The 24,418-nt window shown below is 49.7% G+C and overlaps 1 protein-coding gene across 2 annotated transcripts; it reads left to right on the top strand.

Moving 5' to 3' along the window:
* Positions 1–664: 664 nt before the first annotated feature.
* On the top strand, positions 665–23,839 carry Coq8b (coenzyme Q8B). Of its 2 annotated transcripts, XM_032894126.1 has the most exons (15): positions 665–839; positions 1,126–1,233; positions 1,365–1,484; positions 1,610–1,676; positions 4,719–4,796; positions 6,916–7,023; positions 7,182–7,267; positions 9,514–9,654; positions 9,745–9,826; positions 11,441–11,534; positions 17,636–17,777; positions 17,868–17,975; positions 19,441–19,506; positions 22,545–22,631; positions 23,104–23,839. In XM_032894126.1, the coding sequence occupies exons 2-15, from the start codon at positions 1,129–1,131 to the stop codon at positions 23,404–23,406; spliced, it is 1,587 nt and encodes a 528-aa protein (XP_032750017.1). In that variant the 5' UTR covers positions 665–839; positions 1,126–1,128; the 3' UTR covers positions 23,407–23,839. The 2 variants fall into 2 exon arrangements, with proteins under 2 accessions (XP_032750017.1, XP_032750018.1); XM_032894127.1 differs by lacking the exons at positions 665–839; positions 1,126–1,233; positions 1,365–1,484; positions 1,610–1,676 and adding an exon at positions 1,714–1,732 and having other exon boundaries at positions 23,104–23,836.
* Positions 23,840–24,418: the final 579 nt, after the last annotated feature.

Genomic DNA, 24,418 nt, shown 5'->3' with positions numbered 1-24,418 from the left:
GGGGAGCTATGGTGAAGGCCTGAGCAGAAAACAGTTCACAAGCAAGGCAGTGGATTTATATGTGCAAGGAAGGAGGCTGGGTGCCAGGGCGTGGGTGTTGGTGCAAAGTGGATAGGCTGCGTGTGCAAGGGAAATGTTTGTTCGGAGGGTATGGCTCAGTGGTTGAGAATCTTCCATGGAACGCACAAGGCCCTGGATTTGTGAATCCAAGGCGGCGGGGTGGGAGTGGGGGGGTGACCCAATACACAGGATAGATTTTGAGCTTGCCAGGCGGAAATGTAAGTGCATGTAACGGTACAGACCTGCAATTTTCAGCAGGTGGGAAGTGGAGACAAGAGGATCAGGACTTCCTCATAGCCTACAATAGAGAGAGCCGGGAGAGAGGGGGAGGAGAGGAATGAGAATGAGCGAGGGGAAAGGGAGGGAGGGAGGGAGAGAGACCGGGAGAGACAGAGAGAGGGGAGCAGAGAGGAGGGTAGAGAGATTCTGTCAGTAAGACTGTCGGTCCATCTAAAGAGCTCACGTGCACGCCGACCGACGCAGAAGACCCACAGAGCCTTCGCCTGGGTTCCACCCCCTTGCCACGCCTCCTCAGTCGGGTGGTTTTTTTTTCTTTGTAACCGTCCGCGAGGTGCTGTGCTACCATTGGCTAGCTGCTCAAAGGGGGCGGGTGTGCGGACGTTCCCGGAAGCTTAAGAGGCCCAGCGCGTGCTAGACCTGGAGCCTAAACCTGGTGGAGTGGGTGCTTAGCAACCGGGGGAGGTGCCCCGTAACGGGGTTGTAACGGGGTGTTGGGAGGAGGGGGCAGCATAGGAATTGTGGATGCTTAACAGTCCAAGGTAAGGCGATGCCTAGCAACGAGAGGGGCGCTGAGAAGTAGAGAGTAGTCCTGGACAATCTGTGGACGGCTAGCAATGGGAGAGAAGCTTAGCAACAGCGAGGGTTTTTGGGGGATTTGGGGAGGCGCTTAGGGAAAACATGAGTTCTTAGCAACGTGTGTGTTTGTGGGGGGGTTAACTAGGAGAAACTTGGAAATCAATTAAAAGGGGAGAAGATATGAAGGTGGGGAGCTTTCAAACATGGGCGCAAAACAGGAGGCCCAGTCCTGTAATCATTATTTCTTAGGCAATGTGGCTGGAGCTAGGAGCTATGCTGCGCACGACCTGTGGACCGCTGGGCAGGGCTGTTCGTCTGCCCTGTGCGGGGGCCCTGAGACTTAGGCCCCACTGGTGGGTAAGAGGCTGGAGAGGGGACCTCCAAGGAAGAGAGGTTGAGGGAAGCTTGGCGGCGGGGCGGGAATGATGGAAATGGATCAAAAAAAGGAGGACTAAACCTTCACTCTATTAAAATCCACTTCTCTACAGGGGCCATGTAGGGATTGTTTGACCCAAAGGGTTCATCAAGACCAGCCCGGAAGAGGCCTAACTGAAGATGAAATTCGTAGGGCCCGGGAGGCCAGGCTCAGGAAGGCACCCCGGCCCCAGGTATCATTGCTTCCTGTGTGACCCCTCCCCTCCCCCATGATGCACTGAAGAAGGTGGCAGCAGGTCAGCAGGGCTTTTCAGCCATTCTGTCCCCTTCCCTACCTCACACCTCTCCTCTTTCTCAGCTGAGTGATCGCTCTCGTGAACGCAAGGTGCCTGCCTCCCGCATCAGTCGCTTGGCCAGCTTTGGGGGTAGGTGTGGCACGCAGAGATCTTCGTGTGACCTAAATCAGAAACAACATTTACAGGTGAAGCAAGGGAAAGGGTGAATCAAAGAGAGGGTTAGGAGAGAGAAAGACAAGGGAAGAGGGGTGGAGGCAAACACCTGCAAACCGCAGAAAAAGAAGAATGTAAACGGGAACGTTTGTTTACTGAGAAGCTGTAGTGAGCAAGGCCTTGTAAGGCATGTGTTTATTTCTTCTGTTGATGGAGGAGAGGGCGCTGAAAGGTGAGGTGACTGGACTTTAGGTCCCGCAGCAGGATTGATTAAACATGTATGAAATAAAAGTAATGTGTTGCAACCAACCCTTCAAAAAGGAAAGGAGGCAGCCAGGACACCCACCTGTAATTTCAGCAATCGGGGTATGGGTAGGAAGGAACGGGAAGAGCAAGTGTTCAAGGTCATTACTGGCTACAGAGTGAGTTTGAGGGCTGGAGAGATGGCTCAGCGGTTAGGAGCACTGACTGCTCTTCCCAAGGTCCTGAGTTCAAATCCCAGCAACTACATGGTGGCTCACGACCATCTGTAATGGGATCCGATCCCCTCTTCTGGTGTGTCTGAAGACAGCAATAATGTACTCATAACAGAGTGAGTTTGAGGCCACCTGCACTAGATGAGACCCTATTTAAAGGAGAGAGAGGAAAAGAAGGAGGGAGAGAGAAAGAGGAAAGGGCCAAAAGATTGAACCACCAAGACTGGTGGTGCATGGCTGCAGGCCCAGCTGCCTGATAGGTTACTGTAGGACTGCTTCCACCCACAAATTCAAGACCAACCTGGCATCAATAACCTTTGTCTAGGGAAAGAAAGAGGGAAAAAAAAAGCATATAAGAACATTTAAGCACGGGGTTGGGGATTTAGCTCAGTGGTAGAGCGCTTGCCTAGGGAAGGCCCTGGGTTGGTCCCCAGCCCAAAAAAAAAAGAAAAAAAAAAAAAAAAAAAGGAAATTTAAGTAAATATTGAATGTGTTTATACACATATGGTTTGTTTTTGAAGCAGAGTCTCACCATGCAGCCCTAGCTGGCTCGAAACCAGACTGGCCTGGAACTCAGAGATCTGCCTGCCTCGCCTCCCGAGTGCTGGGATTAAAGGCTTGTGCCACCACACACTCCCAACATGCTCCAGCACACAAATGCTTTCTGTGGTGATGTCTCCTGTAACCTGGCATCAAGGCCCTGATTCTGACTCTGCCTTCCTGGTGTTGGGATAACAGGCCCTGGTGTCTCTTGGTTATTGCAGGGTAGAGGTCTCCTTCATCACAGTTAAAGGTACCAAAGATAAGTGCAATCGCGTGCTCTGGGTAGAACCTGGGCAGCGGTACGCCCAGGGTTTCGGAGGAGAGGGACATCCTCATTTTATGACTGGGCAGTTTATGTAACTTCTCTGAGCCTCAGTTTCTCTTTCTGCAAGATGTGAGCTTTCCTGTCAAACACGTTTCACAGAGGCGTGAGAATGAAATGCCTCAACACTGTTGGTTCAGGAATCGCCACACAAACTATGAACACTGATCTTCTTAAGAAGATCATTGCGGGTTGGGGATTTAGCTCAGTGGTAGAGCGCTTGCCTAGCGAGCGCAAGGCCCTGGGTTCGGTCCCCAGCTCCGGAAAAAAAAAGAAAAAGAAAAAGAAAAAAAAAAAAAGATCATTGGACACACATGCTGATACTGGTCAGACCAGGGACATAGCTCAGAATTATCTGAACTATGACAACGGATATCTTTTTCCGTCAGCTTATAAAGGAAAACAACCACAGTGAGTTCATATTGCAAGTGCAGGAAGTACTGCCCAATGGTCAGCCCTGACTCAAAGATACTTTAGACATAACAGTTCTTCATATTGACCTCTGATTTGATAGGTCTTACGTAAAGCTTTGTGGAATTTCTTAAGATTAGCAAAGCTCATACAGAACACAACGGGGTATGTGGTCAGCATGTCACTTCTGAGCCAAGTCCCTTCTCTGTGTCAGTGACTGGCAGGCATGTTACAGCAACAGCATGAAATATAGCTGGCAGGAGTGGAACAAAATGGCTGCAGCTATGCTGGAGGTGGGGGTCAGACGGTGACAAACACTTGAGGCACACTGGCCGTAACACAGGTGCACACTGCATGGTTGGCAAATGCCAGCTGTAAACTAGAGATGGCGACAGTAAAAGAATCAAAGTCTGGAGTGGTGGCACAGGCCTTTGATCCCAGCACTTGGGCAGAAGCAGGCAGGTCTCTGAGTTCTAGGCCAACCTGGTCTACATAGCCAGTTCCAAGCTAGCCAGGGCTTCACAGCAAGAGCTTGTCTCCAAAAAGTATACACGAGGAGAATGGAAACAGAAGAGAAAATTAAGGAGAGAATGAAGAAGAGGCCAGGTCGGTTATACCAGATTTCAGTGAGAGGAAGGCATGGAAGATACGTGTTCTGGACATAAAGAGAAAGGCTGAGAAGACAGAACGCATCTGACATTCCTGAGGCCCTGGGTTCTACCCCCAGAACCATAAGTAAATATATATAAATATATATATATATATATATAATGGATAGAATATTAAGGGTGGAAATGGTGACATATGCCTAAAATCTCAGTACTTGAGAGGTACAAATAGCAGGCGTTCAGGTAACAATGAGTTTAAGGCTAGCCTGGGCTACATAACGCATGTCAGAAGAAAGGAAGGGTTAAATGTGAGTCATCTCTGATAGTAGCCCTAGCTATTAGGAAAGCTTCAGCAGGGTTACAATTTCAAGGCTAACTTAAACCACATAGCTAGTTCCAGGCCATGCTGACCAACTAAGTAAAACACTGTCTTAATTATTTTTAAAGATGCTAGGATGTAGAGTTTGGGTAGCACGTGAGACCCTGTGTTCCATCCAGAGTACCAAAAGAAAAGAAAAAACCGGGATGCAGCTCAGTTAGGAGGGTGCTTGCCTACAAACTGAGCAACAGAGGGTCTCTAGACAGCATGAAGCAGAAGTGAGAGTCTATGAGAGGATCCCGGATGAGCAGGCTCTCAGCTTCCTCTCTTGCTCTTCAGGGCTGGCTGTGGGCTTGGGCCTGGGAGCACTGGCCGAGGTGACCAAGAAGTCCCTGCCAGGTGGAAGTCTGCAGCACGGTGAGTAGTGATATCATCTGGGTTCATTTAGCTCCTGGCCTTGAGGGCTTGGGTTGTAGTAGGGTTTTGCTTACAAGTGAGTGTGTGTGTGTGTGTGTGTGTGTGTGTGTGTGTGTGTGTGTGTGTGTGTGTGTGTGTGTGTGTGTGTGTGTGTGTGTGTGTGTGTGTGTGTGTAAAGTCAATTGTTTGGCACACAGAAGTCACGTACTGACTAGTTCCCAGGACACACACCAGGTGGCTCACAATGCCTAGAACTCCAGCTGCAGGGAATCCAGCGCCCTCTTCTGGCCACTCCAGATTTTATGCATGCATGAAGTGCATTCATGCATACACAGGCTCACATGCACATATGCACAGACACATAAATATAAATAATAAAGAGTGTTTGGTTTTTGGATAGAGTCTCTCTGTAGCCCCGGCTGTTCTGGAACTTGCGCTGTAGACCAGGCTGGTCTCAATTTCAGAGGTCTGCCTGCCTCTGCCTCCCAAGTGCTGGGGGATTAAAGTTGTACACCACCACACCTAGCTAAAAATAAATAAATAAATCTTAAAACAATTGAGATGTTCTAGACATCAAGTCTGGCCTGGCTACAAAGCAAGCCTAGGTAACTTGGTGAAACCTCACTTCAAAATAAAAAAGGGTTTGCTATTTTTAAAAGATAGGAAAGATTTTTTTTTTTTTTTAAGATACCTCTCTAAATAGCCCTAACTGTCCTGGAACTCACTCTGTAGACCAGGCTAGCCTCAAACTCACAGAGCTCTATCTTCCTCTGCCTTCCAAGTATTGGGATTAAAGGCATGTGCCAATAAGCCTGGTTTGCGACTAAATTTTTTGAAGACTCACCAAGTCTGGGCTGCTCAGTGGTACCTACCCAGTGTGTATAAACTCATACATGTATCCAGTTCAAGCTCCAGTGCCTCGAAATACAGGGAGCGCTCTGAAGACAGCATTTATGTGGCTTTTGTTTATTAATACTTTATTAGAGAGGTTATACGTACAAATTTAACTCCTTAAAATAATTTTTTTTTTTTGGGGTTGGGGATTTAACCCAGTGGTATAGCGCTTGCCTAGGAAGCGCAAGGCCCTGGGTTCGGTCCCCAGCTCAAAAAAAAAAGAACCAAAAAAAAAAAAAAAAAAAAAAAAAATTTTTTTTATTTTTTATTTACTTACTTATATACTTACTTCCTGAGACTCTGTGGGTAACCCTGGCTGTCCTAGAACTTACGATACTGACCAGGCTGGTCTTGAACTCACAAAGCTCCACCTGCAGAGTTCTAAGACTAAAGATCTTGAACTTCTGGTCCTTTCGCTCAGGCTGCTGAAGTGCTGCGGTTAGGGGTGTCCCCTCCCTCCCTCCGCTGTGAGCACATCTGACTTCTGTGGTTCAACTCTGCCAGCAGGTGTGCCCATGTGGCAAGTGTGTGTTCAGAGCTGTGTAGTCACTCTGTCTCTCCCTCGAGTTCACACCTGGAGGAGGAACCGCGCTGTTGTGGAAATGTGCTTTTCTAGGAATCGCCTCTTTGTCAGAGGGCTGTGCTGGCACATTCTCATCAGACATGAGTTCAAGTTGCTACTCCAAATTTGCCAGCACTTGATGTCAGCATTTTTATGTTAGTCCCCTGGTGGCTGTGCAGTGGTGGTAATAGTGATTAACAGATTTTTTGGTTTTTTGGGATTTTTTTTTTTTTTTTGAGGCAGGGTCTTCTGTAGCCCAGGCTAGTCTTTAACTTAGAGATATCCATCTCTGCCTCTTGCCTACTGATTGCTGGGATTTCATTTCGGGTATGAATCCTCCATGCCCGGCTTCCTTTTTTTTTTCTTTTTTTTTTCTTTTGGCCTGTAATGTCAGTACTCAGGAAGCAGAGGCAGGAGGATTTTCTCTGAGTTTGAGGCTATCCTGGGCCTGGGCCACATTGTAAGTTTTTAAGATAAAAAAGTTAAATTGGAAATGGTGTAAAGTTTCCCATGCACACATTTAATCCCAACACTCAGGAGGCAGAGGCGCATAGGATTCTAAGAGTTTGAGGCCAGCCTGGTCTACACAGAGTTCTGTCAGCCAAGGGTACATAGGAAGGCTCTTTCTGTGCATATAATACTGACGCTCGCTTCTCGCCGTAGAGGGCTCCAGTCCTTTCCTTACCGAGGCCAATGCTGAGAGGATCGTACAGACCTTATGTACAGTCCGGGGAGCTGCCCTCAAGATCGGCCAAATGCTCAGCATCCAGGGTACAGCATGACCTCATCCTGACCTATGACCTCATCCTGACCTATGACCTCATCCCCACCCCACCCCACCCAGCCAGCAGCACCCCCTGATTTCAGGTGTTCGTGTGGGACCTCTCCTCATCCTCCTCACTAATCCCCTCATCCCACTGTCTCCCAAGACAACAGCCTCATCAGCCCCCAGCTTCAGCGAGTCTTCGAGAGGGTCCGGCAGAGTGCTGACTTTATGCCCCGCTGGCAGATGATGGTGAGCATCCGGTTTGGATGGATGGTGACATACGTACGTAGCTCAGCGTGTAATCTGCAAAACAGTCTCTATTACGTAAAGTCCCTAGACCTGTCCCAGTCACTCCCTGTCTGACACACGCGAGTAACATGTAAGTTTGAGCTGTGATTAAGGTCATGCTAGGACATATGACACACACCTGTATAGTCTCAGCAGTCGGTGACAGAAGCAGTAGGATCAGGAGCTCAACGGTACCCCAAGCTACATAGAGAATCCAAGGCTAGCCTGGGCTACCTTAGATCCTACCTCAGACAAACAAGCAAAATTGAAGGAGACGCTATCCTTAAACAGGATGCCATGGAGCCTGGTACTAAGAAGACAGCTGTTCTGTAACTGTATAAAGACCTAGGCTCCAGCTCCCTCCCTGCCTTCCATCCGGGCTCTGCCCCTTGCCACATGCGTGACCCAGGTAGTCACCATGGCCCTCTGAGCCACTCTGTAAACTTGCCAGAACCCAAAGGAAGCCCTCTTCATCGTGTCGGGTTGGTTTTTTTGTTTTTGTTTTTGTTTTTGTTTTTGTTTTTTTTTCTTTTCTTTTTTTTCAGAGCTGGGGACCAAACCCAGGGCCTTGTGCTTGCTAGGCAAGCGCTCTACCACTGAGCTAAATCCCCAACCCCACTGAGCTAAATCCCCAACCCCGGTTTTTTGGGGTTTTTTTTGGTTCTTTTTTTCGGAGCTGGGGACCGAACCCAGGGCCTTGTGCTTCCTAGGCAAGCGCTCTACCACTGAGCTAAATCCCCAACCCCCGGTTTTTTTTTTAATGCCTTAATAATCTGAGACTCTACCAAGGAATAGTACCAGTCTTCATTAACAACCTCCCTGGGCTGCTGCTGCATATCTCTAATACCAGCCCTCAGGAGGCCGTGGAAGGTGGATGTCTTGTGAGTTTGGAGCCAGCCTGGTCTATACAGTATATTCCAGCCAATCCAGGACCTCACAGTGAGACCCTGCCTCAAAAAACAAACAGAGCCAAAGTAGTTATTCCTTCAGTGGGACTCCTCTTGAGTCTTAGGAGTTCGTTCTCCTTTTCCTAATTAAAGCCACGTTGATTTCCTCCACTCAAAGACAACATGAAACAATGGCACCTGTGTAACTGTAACTTTTATTCTCCTGTTGTTGTCTGAGAGGCTTTCTGCCTCCGTCTGCTAACCTAGGCCTAGTCCTGGAAGCTTAAGCCTCGGTACCATCTAATCTAGGCCTAAAATGTTGAACCTCCCAGACTTGCTACTTAATAAGCTCTGACCCTTTCTACTCTTTTCTGAACTCTGGCTGGCTGGTTCAACTCAGCTGTTCTGTTCAAACTCCTCTCCCAGCTGATTTATTCAATCGGGCTTTCTCTCAGCTTCTGAATTGCTCTGCTTGGCCTCTCATTATTTTTTTTTAAGATTTATTTATTTTATTTTATATGATTACACTGTAGCTGTTTTCAAAAACACCAGAAGAGGACATCAGATCTCATTACAGATGGTTGTGAGCCACCATGTGGTTGCTGGGAATTGAACTCAGGACCTCTGGAAGAGCAGTCAGTGCTCTTAACCACTGAGCCATCCAGGCTCCATTGGCCTCTAATTCTTAACAATCTTTTCTAATTCTCTCTTCAATCTCGATATAAAACTCTCCCAGTAAAACTGCCTCCTCCTCCCTCTCTGTGCTGCTCCACTCTCTCTCTCTCTCCATTCTACTGCACTGCTCTCCATGAATTTCAGTGTATTCCTGTTCTGTGCTCTTCTGCACTGTCTGTCTCTCCCTTAAGTAGCTTCTCTTTCCTCTCTCTTCTTGTGAGAGTTGGGCGTATCCTATTCTGTCACATCTTTCTCTGATTCGTCACTTTGTCTGCCACTCAATTAGACATCACTTTCAAACGTGTGCGTCTTTCTACCAACTAACTTTACCTTCACTGTTTGAGAGTGAAGGTGTGTACTAAGGGCCTGTCTGTATTCCAGCCAGAGGGATTAAAGGTGTGTGCCAAGGCTGAGCCTCACCACAACTGGACAATGTCGAAGTTCACAGTAGGATCGAATATCCTCAACACACCTGGCTGGTCACCTAGGCCTCAGTTTCCACATCTGTAAAACAATCTATCAGCCAAGAGTGAACCCCAGGGTTGTTGACACAACACACTCCCTAACTAACGCAGCACACCAGTACGAGGAATGGAGTCAGCTGCCAGGAATCATAATGGTGACTGTCATGTGTGCTCCTTTCAGAAAGTTCTAGAAGAGGAGCTAGGCAAGGACTGGCAAGACAAGGTGACCTCCCTGGAGGAGGTGCCCTTTGCTGCTGCCTCCATCGGGCAGGTACACCAAGGCGTGCTGAAGGACGGGACTGAGGTGGCTGTGAAGATCCAGGTGAGGAAGGGGGTGGGCAGGGCTGGGGGTGGGCAACATCCTGTCCCCAAGGCATGGGTGACTCCTGACCCCCCTCCTCCCTCCTGACAGTACCCAGGTGTTGCCGAGAGCATCCAGAGTGACGTGCAGAACCTGCTGGCCCTGCTCAAGATGAGTGTGGGACTACCAGAGGGTGAGGTGCCCCCTGGTGCCCCCACCCTGAGGGAGGGATGCTTAAAGAGAGGAGGTGGGGCCAGACTGAGGACAGACAGCACTGTAAGTGTACATACCTCACACGGGGACAGGAGGATGCCGAGCAGGGGAAATCCAGAGAGAGTGAGTGTGTGACATAGCGCCAAAGAAACAAGCCCAGATCAAATCACAGGCAGGTAGGCAGGCAGGCAGACAGACAGACAGACAGACAGACAGGTGTACAGTATGCAGGGGAACCATAGAAGCAGAGGAGACAACTTGGTAGGCAGCATGTCTGTGTTGGGTCACGTGAAGACAGAGCAAGGTGTGTTAGTGGGAAGAAAGGAAGTAGAGGCAGGCCTGGCGGCCAGGTGAGAGGCAGCGGGCAGTGGGAGGGCGGGCAGAGTCGAGAGGTGAGGATGGCTGCAGATAGAGCTGGGTAGAGTGCTTGTCTGGCAAGTGCGAGACCCAGGGTTGATCTCTGATACCAAATAGGGTGTGGTAGTACACAAGGGACCCCAGTGCTCAGGAGGGGAAGATCAGAAGTTCAAGGTTATCCTTAGCTAACTGGCCAGTGAAAAGAGCTGCTTCAGGCTTGAGGCTGGAACAGTTCTTGTGACAGAGCCAAGCCCAGGAGACAGAGACCACAGCTCTGGGAAAGACAGAGAGAAGATGAATCTTAGATGTGGTGGGTAAACTGGGTCTGGAGGCTCACACTTTTTTTTTTAAAGATTTATTTATTCATTTACTTGTCATAAGTACACTGTCGTTGTCTTCAGACACACCAGAAGAGGGCATCAGATCTCATTACAGATGGTTGTGAGCCACCATATGGTTGCTGGGATTTGAACTCAGGACCTCTGGAAGATCAGTCAGTGTTCTTAACCACTGAGCCATCTCTCCAGCCCTCACGCTTATAACCTTAGCACTGGGCAATCTGAGACAGGAAGAGTGCCAAAAGTTGGGGTCAGAGAGACTCTATCTCAAATGCTAAGCCAAATAAATGTTGTGGTAAGTCTGTGATCCCGGATTTGGCAGGCAGAAGCAGGAGGATCAGGAGATCAAGGCCAGCCTTGGCTACTTACTGAGTTGGAGGCCAGTCTGGACTACATAAGAGCCTGCCCTTAAAAACAAAAAGAAAAAAGAAAAAGAAAAAGAAAAGGAATAAAAGAGGGGTGGGGATGGGCTGGAGAGATGGCTCAGCGGTTAAGAGCACTGACTGCTCTTCCTGAGGTCCTGAGTTCAAATCCCAGCACCCATGTGGTGGCTCACAACCATCTGTAATGGGATCCGATGCCCTCTTCCTGTGTGTCTGAAGACAGTGACAGTGTACGCATATCAATAAAATAAATCTTTTTTTTTTTTTCGGAGCTGGGGACCGAACCCAGGGCCTTGCGCCCGCTAGGCAAGCGCTCTACAATAAAATAAATCTTAAAAAAAAAAAAAAAAAAAGAGGGGTGGGGGTGTGGGTAGAAGTCTAGACAAAGGTGCGTGGGACAGTGAGAGACTTAGAAGTGTATGAGGACCAGAGAGGACACAGGTTTGTAGCCCGAGGGTTCAGGCTGGGAACAGGCAGCCATTCTCAGCCACCCTGGCTTGCCCTCTCCCCTCCCAGGCCTGTTTGCTGAGCAGAGCCTGCAGACCTTGCAGCAAGAGCTGGCTTGGGAATGTGACTACCGCAGAGAAGCCGCCTGTGCCCAGACCTTCAAGTAAGCTGACACCCCTGCAAGCTCCTGAGGGACTCCTTCCCTCTCTCCTGGGCTGGGATGGATGTGGTGCTCTCCAGCTCTGGCAGTCAGTGTCCTTGTATGGAACGGCAGACTTCCTTATCCTTGCATGGCCTCTGTCAAATGCACATCTGCTGTGGTCTCACAAAGGGGCTTGGCTGCTAACTGAGGAGGGGTCAGCCTTCTGCATGGTAGGGCAGGAGAACACCGGCTCCAGACAGAAAAATAGTGTTAACATCTGGGAAGTTATGGTCTCACTCTGTAGCTCTTGAACTGCCTATGTCCCCCAAGAGCATATGTCCGCATGCCAGCTCAACCTTAATTTACTTTTACATTTTATATTTAAACCAAATATGGAGATATACACCACTTGGCAATCAGAAGCAAGTGGATTTCTGTGAGTTCAAGCCCAGCCTCATCTACATTAGGGAGTTCTGGATCAGCCCGGGCTACATGGCTACATGGTGAAACCCTGTTTCAAAATAACAATAACAAGGGGTTGGGGATTTAGCTCAGTGGTAGAGCACTTGCCTAGGAAGTGCAAGGCCCTGGGTTCGGTCCCCAGCTCCGAAAAAAAGAACAACAACAAAAAAAATAACAATAACAAAAACCCCCAAAAATTCTGAAAAAAAAAAAAAGAAAAAAGAAAATGTTGTCTTTATTTTATATATATGAGTACACTGTTGCTGTCTTCAGACACACCAGAAGAGGGCATCAGATCCCATTTCAGATGGTTGTGAGCCACCATGTGGTTGCTGGGATTTGAACTCAGGACCTCTGGGAGAGCAGTCAGTGCTCTAACCACTGAGCTATCTCTCCACCCCACCCTACCCCCATTTTTTTAGTTTTTTTTTTCCCACGTGGAAAGGTTTAATGAGAGAAGAGTAGAAGAAGGGAAGAGTAGAGGGCCATGGGCATGGAAGGAGGGAAGGGGAGGGGAGTGGGGCAGAAGGGACAAAGGGGAAGAGGGCAAGAGCAAGAGAGCTTTAGTTTGTGTATTGATTTTTTTTTTTTTGCCTGCATATATGTCTGTGCACCACATGCATGCAGTACCCACAGAGACCAGAAGAGGGTGTTGAATTTATAGATGGCTGTGAACCACCATGGGTGCTGGGAATCGAACCTGTGTCCTCTGGAAGAGCAGCCAGAGCTTTACACTAGAGCTGACTCTCATGCCCCTCAACCTTATTTTTTGAGATATCATCTCTTGCTGAACCTAGAACTCTGGTTTTGCTAGACTGGCTAGCCAGCAAACCCCGGGGTCCTCCCGTGTCCACCGCCTTGGTGCTAGAATTACTGTACTTGCTGCCTTTCACGGCTGTTTTACATGACTCTGGGGATCAAATTCAAATCCTTATGCTGTGTGGCAAACAGCTTACCAGCTGAGCCACGTCCTCCACCCCCAAAAGAACCTCTATGTTCGCATACCCAGCGACCCCGCCACTGCCCTCCGTGATAAATTCGGTATGGACGTTTATACTGCTGTATGCCATCAGAGTTCTCTAGACTGCTCAGAGCACCAATGTGTGCAAGTCCCAACCTGGAAACCCAAGTCTGAGATCTGTTCAGCAGGGTGGATAAGTAAGTTGCGGTGGGGTTCTTGTTTTGAGACAGGATCTCACCATGCATCCCTGGCTGGCCTCGAACTTGCATCATTCTGACTCTGCCTCCCAAGTGCTGGGATTACAGGTGTGCCCTGTACCTGGCTTTTATGGTGTTTTTGATACTACTGGTTAGATCGCTCTCTCTTAAAATTTTTTATAATTTTGTGAGACTAAATATATGTGAGACTTTGGACTCCCCTGGAACTGGAATTACAGGCAGTTGTGAGCCACCCAATCTGGGTGCTGGGAATGGAATTTGAGCCCTCTCGAAGAACAGCAAACATGCTCCCCCACTGCCGCTGAGCCACCAGCCAACTCCTCCCCACCCCTCTTTTCTTTTTTTTTTTTTTTTTTTTTTTTTTTTTTGAGATAGGATCTCAATTTATGGCCCCAGCTGGTCTCAAACTCACTATGTGACTGTGCTAGCATTGTCCTGACTCTGCTGCCTCTACCTCTCCACTGCTAGGATTATATGCATGGGCCACCACATCAGAGTCTTGATGCTGGAGTAGTTTATGGCAGGGCGCATGAACAGACTATAGCTAATAGAGAACAGTGTGGCTACACCTGGGGGTTGTGGTCGTGCACAACAATTAAGGACAACTCAAGTCTGAGGGTGTAGCTTCCTTGGTGTTGGCGTAGCATACATCAATCACGCTCTGATACATCAATCACACTCTGATACATCAATCACACTCTGATACATCAATCACGCTCTGAGGCTGATCCTCAGCACCCCGTAAGCCTGGTCTGGAGGTTCGTGCCTGTAATCCTAGCACTCAAGAGGTAGAAGCCAGAAGTTCAAGGTCATCCTCAGGAATGTAGCTGAGTTTGAGGTCAGCCTGGGCTACATGAGACACCATCTCAAAAAAGCAAAACAAACCAACAAACAGACCCCAGAGCTCACAAGTCGGCTGTGTCTCCCAGCATGGCAAGCTGGGTGACAGGGAGGAGGCAGTCCAGACAGCAGTCACACAAGGCATGTGTCCTGGGCCCTGATGACTGTGGACTTCAGTCTCGGGTCAGCCCTTGCAAGGCTGTGTGGCCTGATTCCATTCAGTAGCCTCAGGAGAGTGCTCTCCTAGGGGAGGTGTGCTGATTAGTGCTTAGTACAGGCCTGGCCTTGGAGAAGTCGAGCCAGTACCAGAGACCTCATAACTAGGACTACATACCAACCTGAAGTGGGACCCCGCAAGGCAGAGTGACACTTGGTGACAGGCCAGAGCAACCCTGTTCAGGATCTGACGCCCTTGTCCCAGGATCCCCCAAAACCTTCCTATGCCTGCCTGCCCACCTGTCTGCCCCCACTCAACTTCTTCACCTGCTGTGGGAGGCCTGTGGAGGCCAGAGAACAGCCTTACGTGGGTGTCCATCTGTTCTTTGAGACAGAACCTCTCTCTAGCCCAGAACTGGACAGACGAGACTGGATGGCCATCAAGCCCCATGGCTGGGATTACAAAAGTGTGCCCCTCTTGACTTTTGTAGGATCTGGTGGTAAAACATGATTCCTCATGCTTATGTGGTAAGCTCTTTTTTTTTTTTTTTTTTTTTCTTTTTTTCGGAGCTGGGGACCGATCCCAGGTAAGCCCTTTTCTAATGGAGCTGTCTCCTTGGCCCTGTGGTTTTGAGGATAGAATGCCATGTAGCCTGGGCTGGCCTCAAACTCCCTATGTAGCTGAGGATACCCTTGAACTCTACCTCTCAGGTTCAGATGTGTACCACCACACCTGAGTTTTAATGGCAGACTATTACATGACAGGAAACACTGCCACCATAACAGTGCAACAGTCAGTCTGCTGAAGTGGAGTGGAGTGTGATACACCCTGTACCCTGTGTGCCATGCATGTGCTTCGGCCTCAGCTCCCAGTTGCTGGGACTACGGGTGTGCACCACCACATCTGGGTCAGAGAAGGAGCCTCCAATTTATCTACCACTGTCTAGAGTCCAGGGCCCTCCTATATGTACAGGGGACACATTCCTAGATGCCCCCAGTGGATGCCTGAAACCCAGTTAGTTCCCCATCCTGGTAGACTTTTCCCCTGTGAGTGCCTGTGGTGGGATCACCCTCACAGGCTAGACATGTTCCCTGCTGCAGCAAGCATATGCCACTAGGAAGACGTGTTCCAGGCGTCTGCCCACGAGATGAATACCTTTCCACCTTTGTTCAGACTGTCATCCTCCTGCCTCAGTCTTCTCGAGCAGGACTGCAATTTCACTGCTCCATTTCACAGGGTGCCTCAGTCACTTTACCCAAGCATTCGTCACGCACGGTGGGCATAACTCTTGCAGTTTGTGGTAAAACTGGCACAGATTCCTTCTTCCTTCACCATGATTTCACGCACAGATTTGTTCTCACTAAGAATCTTGATGGACCGTGGCTTTCTTTATTCTCTTCATTGAACCTGGGCATTTTACCTTCTCGCTTAAAGGTACCACTCTGGGCTGGTGATGGCTCCTCAGTTAAAGAGCTTGCCACTCGACCCAACGGTCTGGACAGGATCCCCAGGACCCAGAGAGTGAAAAGAGAGAACTGATGCCCACAGGGTTGTCCCCGGTCGCACGCACGCACGCACGCACGCACGCACGCACGCACGCACAAGCACTTAATAAATGTAAAAACAATGAAAGAAAAAATTAGCCAGTCATCATCCTCCTGTAAGCAGCCCTAACAACGCTCATTTTTTTCTTTTTTTTTTTTTTTTCCGGGGCTGGGGACCGAACCCAGGACCTTGCGCTTCCTAGGCAAGCGCTCTATCACTGAGCCAAATCCCCAACCCCTACAACGCTCATTTTTAAAAGACAAGAAAGTAGAAGGATGAATCGTGAAGTGGGGACCAGCAGGTATGGGGGAGACGAGGGAAGGTGACTAAAATACATCCCGTGCGTGTGCCAGTGTGTACGTGGTGTGTGTGGAAATGCCACAATGAAACCCACTGTGTATAACTAATACATAGGAATTGAAAGACAAAACATTTTAGAAAAAGAAGAAAAGGCGTTTTAGCCCTTCACTGGCATATCTGAGAAGCCAGCATTCCTGCTCTTGCTTTGGGACCATTATTAAGTAAATTCAAGGTGACTTGGACACTGCCAATGTAATATTGTAACAGTTATGATGCTGAAATGGCTAAGCACTCTTAGAAGGGAAGTGTATTAGACCGTGTGTGCCATGCATATCCTGGACGAGGAGAGGATTCATGTTCCGAACAGGATGGAGGTGGATTTATCATACTGCTCAGAGTGGTATTCGGTTTCAAATTTTTTAATTTACTTCTGGAATTTTCCTTTTTTAAAAAAAAAAAATTGAGGTTTCTTTTTATTATATGGATTTTTTTGCTTGTATGTGTGTGTACCTTGTACATGCAGTGCCCTCAGAGGCCAGAAGAGGTCATCAGATCCCCTGGAATTGGAGTTAACAGGTTGCGAGCCACCATTATGGGTGTTGGGAACAGAACCCAGATCCTCTGGAAGAGCAGCCAGTGCTCTTAACCACTGAGCCACCTCTCCAGATCGCCTTCCCCTGGCCCCTGTTCTCTTGATTGCTTTTTGAAACAGAATCTTATGCAGCATGGCTGGCCTGGAACGTGCTGTGTCACAGGAGCTGGGCCTGAGGCCCAGACTCGTTCCTCCACACTCAATGCCAGGCTTATGGACACACACTACCGTGTACAGCTTAGAGTTCTCCATTTAATATATTTAGACCAAGGTTTACCACGAGTAACTGAAATGTTGGAATAGGATTCTTTAGTGGTCCCAAGGAGTGACCAGTGGTTATCACTGTAGAGCCATAAAGTAAGGACTCTTTAATAAAGAATGTGTAATATTTATTACTTTGTGTGTGTGTGTGTGTGTGTACATGTGTGTACACGCAGTGTACAAGTGCTGTAGCACACATGTGGAAGTCAGAGGACAACTTTTAAGACTCTGTGGGCCCGGGTTGGGGATTTAGCTCAGTGGTAGAGCGCTTGCCTAGGAAGCGCAAGGCCCTGGGTTGGTCCCCAGCTCCAAAAAAAAAAGAACCAAAAAAAAAAAAAAAAAAAAAAAAAAAAAAGACTCTGTGGGCCCTGGGATCTAACTCAGGTCACATGCTTTGGGACAAATGCCTTTATCCTCTAAGGCATCTCACTGGCCATAAAATAGTTATTTTTTTTTAAGTGATGTGTGAACTAAATACTCTGAGCTCATCATCAAGTAACCAGAAGAAGGTCAGGGAAGGGTTAGTGCGAGTGACGTGGTAACTGGGTTTCCAGCCACACCCAGTTAATAGACTACACAGTGCTACAATGTCTGTTCAATGCCAGTCCAGCCAGATATTAGCTGTCACCCAAGGAAGCCAGGCCAGAGAAGGGGAGTGGGGGAGTTCGGGAAGGAAAGCCTAGAGCAAGATGGCCTGAAGGACTTTCAGTAAAATGGTCAATTCAAACCAAGCCTCTGGGCTCTAAAGCAGGAAGTCTCTCATTCCTTGCCCTTTTTCCGTCCCAGGAAGCTCATGGCTGATGACCCCTTCTTCCGAGTACCAGCTGTGGTAGAGGAGTTATGCACCACACGGGTGCTGGGCATGGAGCTGGCTGGGGGAATCCCTCTAGACCAGTGCCAGGGCCTGAGCCAGGACATCCGGAATCAGGTACATCCCTTGTGGAACGGGACCAGGAGGAGCCAGGCACTCACTCACTCTCCTGGCCAGGACCTCACTGGCGTCTTCTTCTTCCTCCAGATTTGCTTCCAGCTCCTGAGGCTCTGTCTGCGGGAGCTGTTTGAGTTCAGATTCATGCAAACAGATCCCAACTGGGCCAACTTCCTGTATGACGCCTCCAGCCACAAGGTTGGTTCTTTATGATGTGGATCAGGGTACATTGGCTAGCTGCTATGAAAAGCATTTTGCCAAGGGCCAGCGGTGGCTTTCTGGGTAAAGATGCTACCAAGCCCGACAACCCTAACGTCAGTCCCCAGGAGGGTGATGGGAGGAGTGTCATCTGCCCTCTACACATGTGCCGCACATAATATAATACATAATAACATAATACATACCAAATGGAAAAAGGGGGGCTGGAGGGATGGCTCAGTGGTTACCTTACAGAGGGACGTGAGTCACTTCCCAGCATCCGCACAGTGGCTCACAACTATCTGTAACTCCAGTTCCAGGGTATTCCAGTACCCCCTTCTACATCGGTAGCATCAGGCATCAAGTGGTGCACAGAAATGCATGCAGGCAGAACATCCATCCACATATAATGAATCTTTTTAAAAAATATAAATGGACCAAAGAGATGAACCAGAACTAACACCATGATAGGGAAACTACGAGCCATGTAGGTCCAAAGTAGAAATTACAGGACAATTACAGTAAACGCTATGGGAAGGTTTTGGGGAGCAGGGTCTCGCTATGTAGCTGGTGCCAAATTCCTATTCCTGTTTCACCTGGAATTGCAGACATTTATCTCCAGGCCTGGCTTCTCTGAATACACAGAACTTTAAGTTATGGAGCTGTTGCCAGATGTGTTCTGTGCCTTCATATCGGTGTGGAAGACATGCGTGGGAATTTCAGGAAATTTTAATTTTTAAAATCACTGTTTTAGTATTTTCTGTGTATGGGTACTTTGCATAGGTGTGTGTGCACCATGTGTATGCAGTGACCAGGAGACCAGGAGAGGGTGTTGGATCCCCTGGAACTGTAATTACAGACAGTTGTCAGCCACTATGTGGGTAGTGGGAATTGAACCAGAGTCCTCTGAAAGACCAGTCAGCGCTCTTAACCACTGAGCCATCTGCAGTACTGAGGAAATGATTTAATGCTATTAGTTCCTGACAAGTAGTGACTTTGGAGAGGGTCCTGGGGGTGAGGGAGGAATAAACCTCTGTGGGGTGGTATTTTAAGCTGGTTAGTAGGATTTGTGGGTATTCATTTAATTTCTCAGATGTCATTCTCTGGGGTATGTTATGGGCCCAAGACTTACATTAAAGCCAAATAAGCTAGGCATGGCAGTACCCACTTTTAATCCTAGTACCCCAGAGGCAGAGGCAGCCTGGATTGTCATGAAACCTGGTTTTAAAAGGAAAAAAAAAAAAACCAAAAACAAAAGAAGGTTAGCACTAAAGATCAGACCGGCCTAGATTGTACAAGTGGGTGGTTGATATGGTATTTGCCTGTGGTCACCAATGAGGGTGTAGAGGTGTGGCTCAGTAGCAGGGGTGGGGCTGGCAGGAGAGAGGAAAAAGCATCCTGGCCGCTGCAGTTGGCAGTGGGGATGCTAACAGCTCCCCACCTTCCCGTCCTCCGTTGTTCCCAGGTGACTCTACTGGACTTTGGTGCAAGCCGGGCCTTTGGAACAGAGTTCACGGACCATTACATTGAGGTGAGCATAAATCCTGAAGGGTCAGGGCTCAAGCCAGGTAGGGAGGACAGGAGAAGCAAACCCACAGTACAGGGCCTGGGCATGCTGCACCTCACAGGAAGCTGGACCATTCAGGGAATGCTCCTCACCTCCTCTGTCCTTCCCTTCTTCCTCCCAAGTGAGTCAGTGGCAGCAGCTGCACAGACCACCCCACGTGTCCACACAGCTTGGCTTCCATCCATCCGACATTCTCTGACAGCCCCTCGGTGCCCCGCTCTATTCTGGATGATGCTAGTGACAGTTGTGGTAGTTGTCTCCCCATCACAGCCCAGTCTGTGTCCCATGACAGTAGACAGTGTCTTAGTTAGTGTTTCCATTGCTGTGAAGAGACATGACCAAGGCAAGTCTTACAAAAGAAAGCATTTAGCTGGGGTCTCGCCTACTGTTTCAGGGCTTAGTCCATTGTCAAGGCAGGAAGCATGGTGGCAAGCAGGTGTGATTGAGCTACATCCTGATCCACAGGGACAGACAGACAGACAGACACATCAAAACCCACACCCCACCCTTCCCTGTGACATACTTCCAACAAGGCCACACCTACTCTGACAACACCTCTTAATCTTTGAAGCCCTTCAAAGAATTCCATTCTCTGGTGACTTAGCATCAAATATATGGGTCTGTGGGGACCATTCTCAAAGGACCACAGAGGGAACTAGGAAAATCCTTTCTACATGGTAGTGCTTCTGAGGAGAAATGGTCATTTTAGGGCTGGAGAGATGGCTCAGTGGTTAAGAGCACTTGTTGGCCCTAGAGGACCGGAATCTCAGTCACAGTCTTGCTCATAGTTCCAGAGGGTGACCGTGACCATGACCATGATGAAGGCAGGAGCATGGCAGGACCCAGGTGTGGCATTGTAGCAATAGACAAAGAGCTCCTGTTTGATCTCCAAGCAGAAGGCAGAAAGAGCTAACCCAGCCTGGTGTGGGCTTTTGAAGCCTCGGAGTCATGCCCCAGTAGCACACCTCCTTCAACAAGGCCACACCTCCTGGTCCTTCCCAAACAGTTCCACCAACTGGGGACCAGGTGATCAGTATTCAACCATATGAGCCTATGCAGCCATGCTCATCTAAACCACCACACCAAACCAGCACCCATAAGGGCTCAATTCAGCAAGCAGGACATCAAGAGCCTTTCTCTGTCCAGGAGTTGGGTGGAGCCAAGACATCCTGGGTCCTGCCTTGGGGCCCTCTGCAGTAGGCACTTTTACCTCCTGAGGTGCTTCAGGAAGGGCTTGAGGAGAAGAGAAACAATGGAGTTGAAAAATTTCCCCTGAGTAGCAAAGACCCTCAAGACTGAGGACTGACCTCAGGGGAGCTGTGAGAAGTTACAGAGGAGCCCGCTGGGAGGGAGACCCCACAGACATAGGGCCACAGTGCAAATGGCCTTGAAGACAGAGGAGAAAAATGTGAGACAAGGCTGAAGGCTCTGGCCTGAGAACTTTTAAGACCACCCCTAGCTGTTGACAAGGACGAATTCAGTGGCATACACCACCACGCCCACACTCCACACTCACCCACACAGGCCATTTGAGGCACAAAGCCAAGGCCTCCACAAGCACTTGAACCATCTTATTTCTCATCAACATTGCCTGCCCAAAACTTGGGCCACCTAAACTTTTTCCAATTAAAACAGAAACAAACAAACCTGTTGGATGGATGTGGTGGCCTATAATCAGCGTAGTTGGGAGCTCAATCAGGACAGGAGAATCATGAGTTCAAGGCCAGCCTGGGTTTCATATCGAGACCCTATTTGTTTGCTTGTTTGTATTTGTGCGCGTGTGTGTGTGTACATGTGTACACACATACCCTCATGCACTGTGGGGACACATGGGGAGGTCACAGGAAAATCTGCAAGAATCAGTTCTCTTTACCCCACATGGGACCTATGGGACCTGAGGAACAAATTCAGGTCATCTGACTTGTCAGCACCTCTGTTAGCTGCCCTGCCTTTAAAGAAAGAAAGGGAGAAAGAAAAGGAGGGCCACCCCATTAATATGGAGCCATAATGGATGACCAGACAAGTCACAGGCAGAGGGAGCTATAGAGGAATTAAGGCCACCCTCCCAGAGGGTGGTGCAGTGGGTCAAGGCTGGACAGGTTACTCTCCCTGCTCTGAGCCCACCTCTTCTGCACAGGGACCCTGGCACCCAGTGACAGATACTTTCTCTGCAGGCACAGTGCTGAGCCCCACACAGTGACCCCACACAGAACCAAAGCTCCTTACTCCCACAGAACCCATTTCACAGACGAGAAGGCAGAGGCCAGCTACAGTTTATCTAGAGTCCTCTAAAGCCAGGGGAGCTGGTACAGGTGCTTCGATGCCTCCCTCTGCAGAACTGGACAGGAACTGAGCTCTACAGCCAGCATCCTCAGTGCCTTGTCTCTAGACCAGAGCTGCCACTGCACCCAGCTGGGATTCACCCAAGAGGCTCAAAGACCAATGGGGAAGATAGCCCTCAGGCAACCTAGGATGCTGGTCCATCCTTGTCTAGTGTCTGGAACCATCAACAGATGAGACACTCTCCTCTGGGCCACCCATGTGGCAGCTTCTCAATGGATGGCAGAGCCCCTGACCTCCTGCAGGCTCTCCTGAGGGAGATAGAGCAGGGACAGAGTTGGGCAAAGTATCCCCTCCCCACTTCCCTCCCTTCCTCCTCCCCTTTTTAGCAGTGTTCCTTGGTAGTCCAGGCTGGCTTTGAACTCATAATCATGTCCCTGCCTCCTGAATACTAGGATTGTAGCTATGTACTGCTGTACCCTTCAGGCTGGTATTTCCTATTGTCTAGAACCTCCCTTGTAGGCTGGTGTGGTGGTACAGACCCCTAATCCTTCAGCTCCCAACTGGTGGGGGCAGGAAGGTCAGGAGTGAGTTCGTGGTTATCCTCAGCTACACAGTGAGTTCAAGATAGTGTAGGCTGTATCAGACTCCGCTCCAAAGCAAAAGCAAGAACCCCAGAGCCTCCCTTGACCCACGCTGGTCTTTGTCCTCTGACATTCCAGGTGGTGAAGGCTGCAGCAGATGGGGACAGAGATCGAGTTCTCCAGAAATCCCAGGACCTCAAATTCCTTACAGGCTTTGAAACCAAGGTTGGTTACCACTGAGCAGAAGGGGGCTGGTGTGTTTGTGGCTGTTTTCTTTAGGGGGCTAATTTGTTTCGGGACTGAGCAACTGGAGAAAGGAGGGGGTGGGGGTAGGTAGAGACTTCTACCCCTGGGCAGTGAGGTTACTGACTACACTAGCTTATTCTGAGGAGCCCCCTTGGGGGAGGGGGATGGGAAGTGCTATTTGAGAAATACAGGGGTTACTTGCCTGTAGAAAGGTGGAGCTCTAGGAGACAGGGGGCATGCTGTGGATAAGGGGCGACTACTTACTACTCTTAGGGCATCTTGGGCCAGCAATGCAAACCTTCCACCACTGAGCCACTCCTCCCAGCCCCTCACTGGTGGATTCTAGGCAAGCTCTACCAGTGAGTCACGCCCCAGCCCTTGCAGCTTGCCTCTTCAGAAGTAATCAGAGGACATTATGTCCGTCTGGATGCATCTGCCATCCCCACCCTAGGCATTCTCTGACGCCCACGTCGAGGCAGTGATGATCCTTGGGGAGCCCTTTGCTGCTTCAGGCTCCTATGACTTCGGGGCTGGAGAGACTGCTCGCCGAATACAGGGCCTCATCCCCGTGTTGCTTCGGCACCGGCTTCGCCCACCGCCTGAGGAGACCTATGCTCTACACCGCAAGCTAGCTGGGGCTTTCTTAGCCTGTGCCCGTCTCCACGCCCACATCGCCTGCCGGGACCTCTTCCAAGATACCTACCACCGCTACTGGGCCAGTCGCCAGACATTGCCACTGCCAGCAGCCTCCTGACTAGGGACCTCCCTGCCGACCCACCATGACAGATTCCAGCGGGGGAGACCAGCTCCACAGCGGGCGGTCCCCTCCTCTGTCCTAGTCCCAGAGCTTAGTTTTTTGCCTTGGATCTTCGTACCCCTGGAGTTAGCTCCCTGATCCAAAGTGAGCATCCTTAAATTCTGAGGCTGAGAGTCAGCAGAATCCTGCCACCAACTAAGTGAGCCCTTGGCCTCTCCATAGGGTCCACTCGCATGTGGAGGAGGTGCCCCTCGGCCCCAGGTCTTCCAGGATCAGCAGGCAAAAGGGGAGATAGCTATTGGAGGCGGTCCTCACCTTTGCCTCCCTTGCTCCTCTACCAGCTGCCTTCTTCCCGGGTTCCAGCCTGTGTATTGGAGGATGGGGGTGGGTGCTGATCCTTCCCTCCGAATAAAGGCACCCTTTCCCTCCCCCCAGCTCTTTTCTCTCTGTGCTAAGGGGGAGGAGCTCACAGGCAGCTCCAGGTGCAGATGGCCAGACACCCCCCCCCTCTTGTTTAGGACCATCTGTTGCGGGGAACCTCCTCCGCCCCCCCCCACGTGCTGACCACCTGCTCCAAGGGCCGTGGCAGCTGAGAAGTACCCTCCTATCACATACCCCACCCCCCCACCCCCGGCTTCAGGCTCCCTCCTGTCCCTGACAACCTCGCCTTTGCTAATGGGCCCTAATGCCCCTACCAGCTGCTTTGCCAAACCTACAGGACAGGGGTAAGGGTGCAGCGGAGTCCTGGTTTAACCCAATGCCCTTTTCCCGCAAGCCAGAGTGATCTCCCTCCAGGACTCCAGGGTCTGTTTCTTTTCCTTCCCATCCCCTCCCCTCGCCTGCAAAAAGTGCCTCGTCACCGCTTCTGCCCGCCCCCGCCGGGCTGGGAGAACCGTGGGGTTAAGCAAGATTTGAGGACGTCAAGGCGCCTCCCAAAGCAATTCTTCAGAAGCAGAACCATAGGGGATCTGAGGTCAGGGGTTATGGAAGCAAATAGAACCTGCGCCTG

The sequence above is a fragment of the Rattus rattus genome, chromosome 2, assembly GCF_011064425.1.
Source record: "Rattus rattus isolate New Zealand chromosome 2, Rrattus_CSIRO_v1, whole genome shotgun sequence".
Taxonomy (NCBI): Eukaryota; Metazoa; Chordata; class Mammalia; order Rodentia; family Muridae; genus Rattus; species Rattus rattus.
The sequence above is the reverse complement of the archived record's forward strand: the minus strand, read 5'-3'. Positions and strand labels throughout refer to the sequence as shown.

Coding starts and splice junctions, on each gene's coding strand:
- Coq8b (XM_032894126.1), top strand. CDS start 1,129: ATGTGGCTGGAGCTAGGAGCTATGCTGCGCACGACCTGTGGACCGCTG. Junction 19,507..22,544: donor TCACGGACCATTACATTGAG/GTGAGCATAAAT, acceptor CTGACATTCCAG/GTGGTGAAGGCTGCAGCAGA. Junction 22,632..23,103: donor TTACAGGCTTTGAAACCAAG/GTTGGTTACCAC, acceptor TCCCCACCCTAG/GCATTCTCTGACGCCCACGT.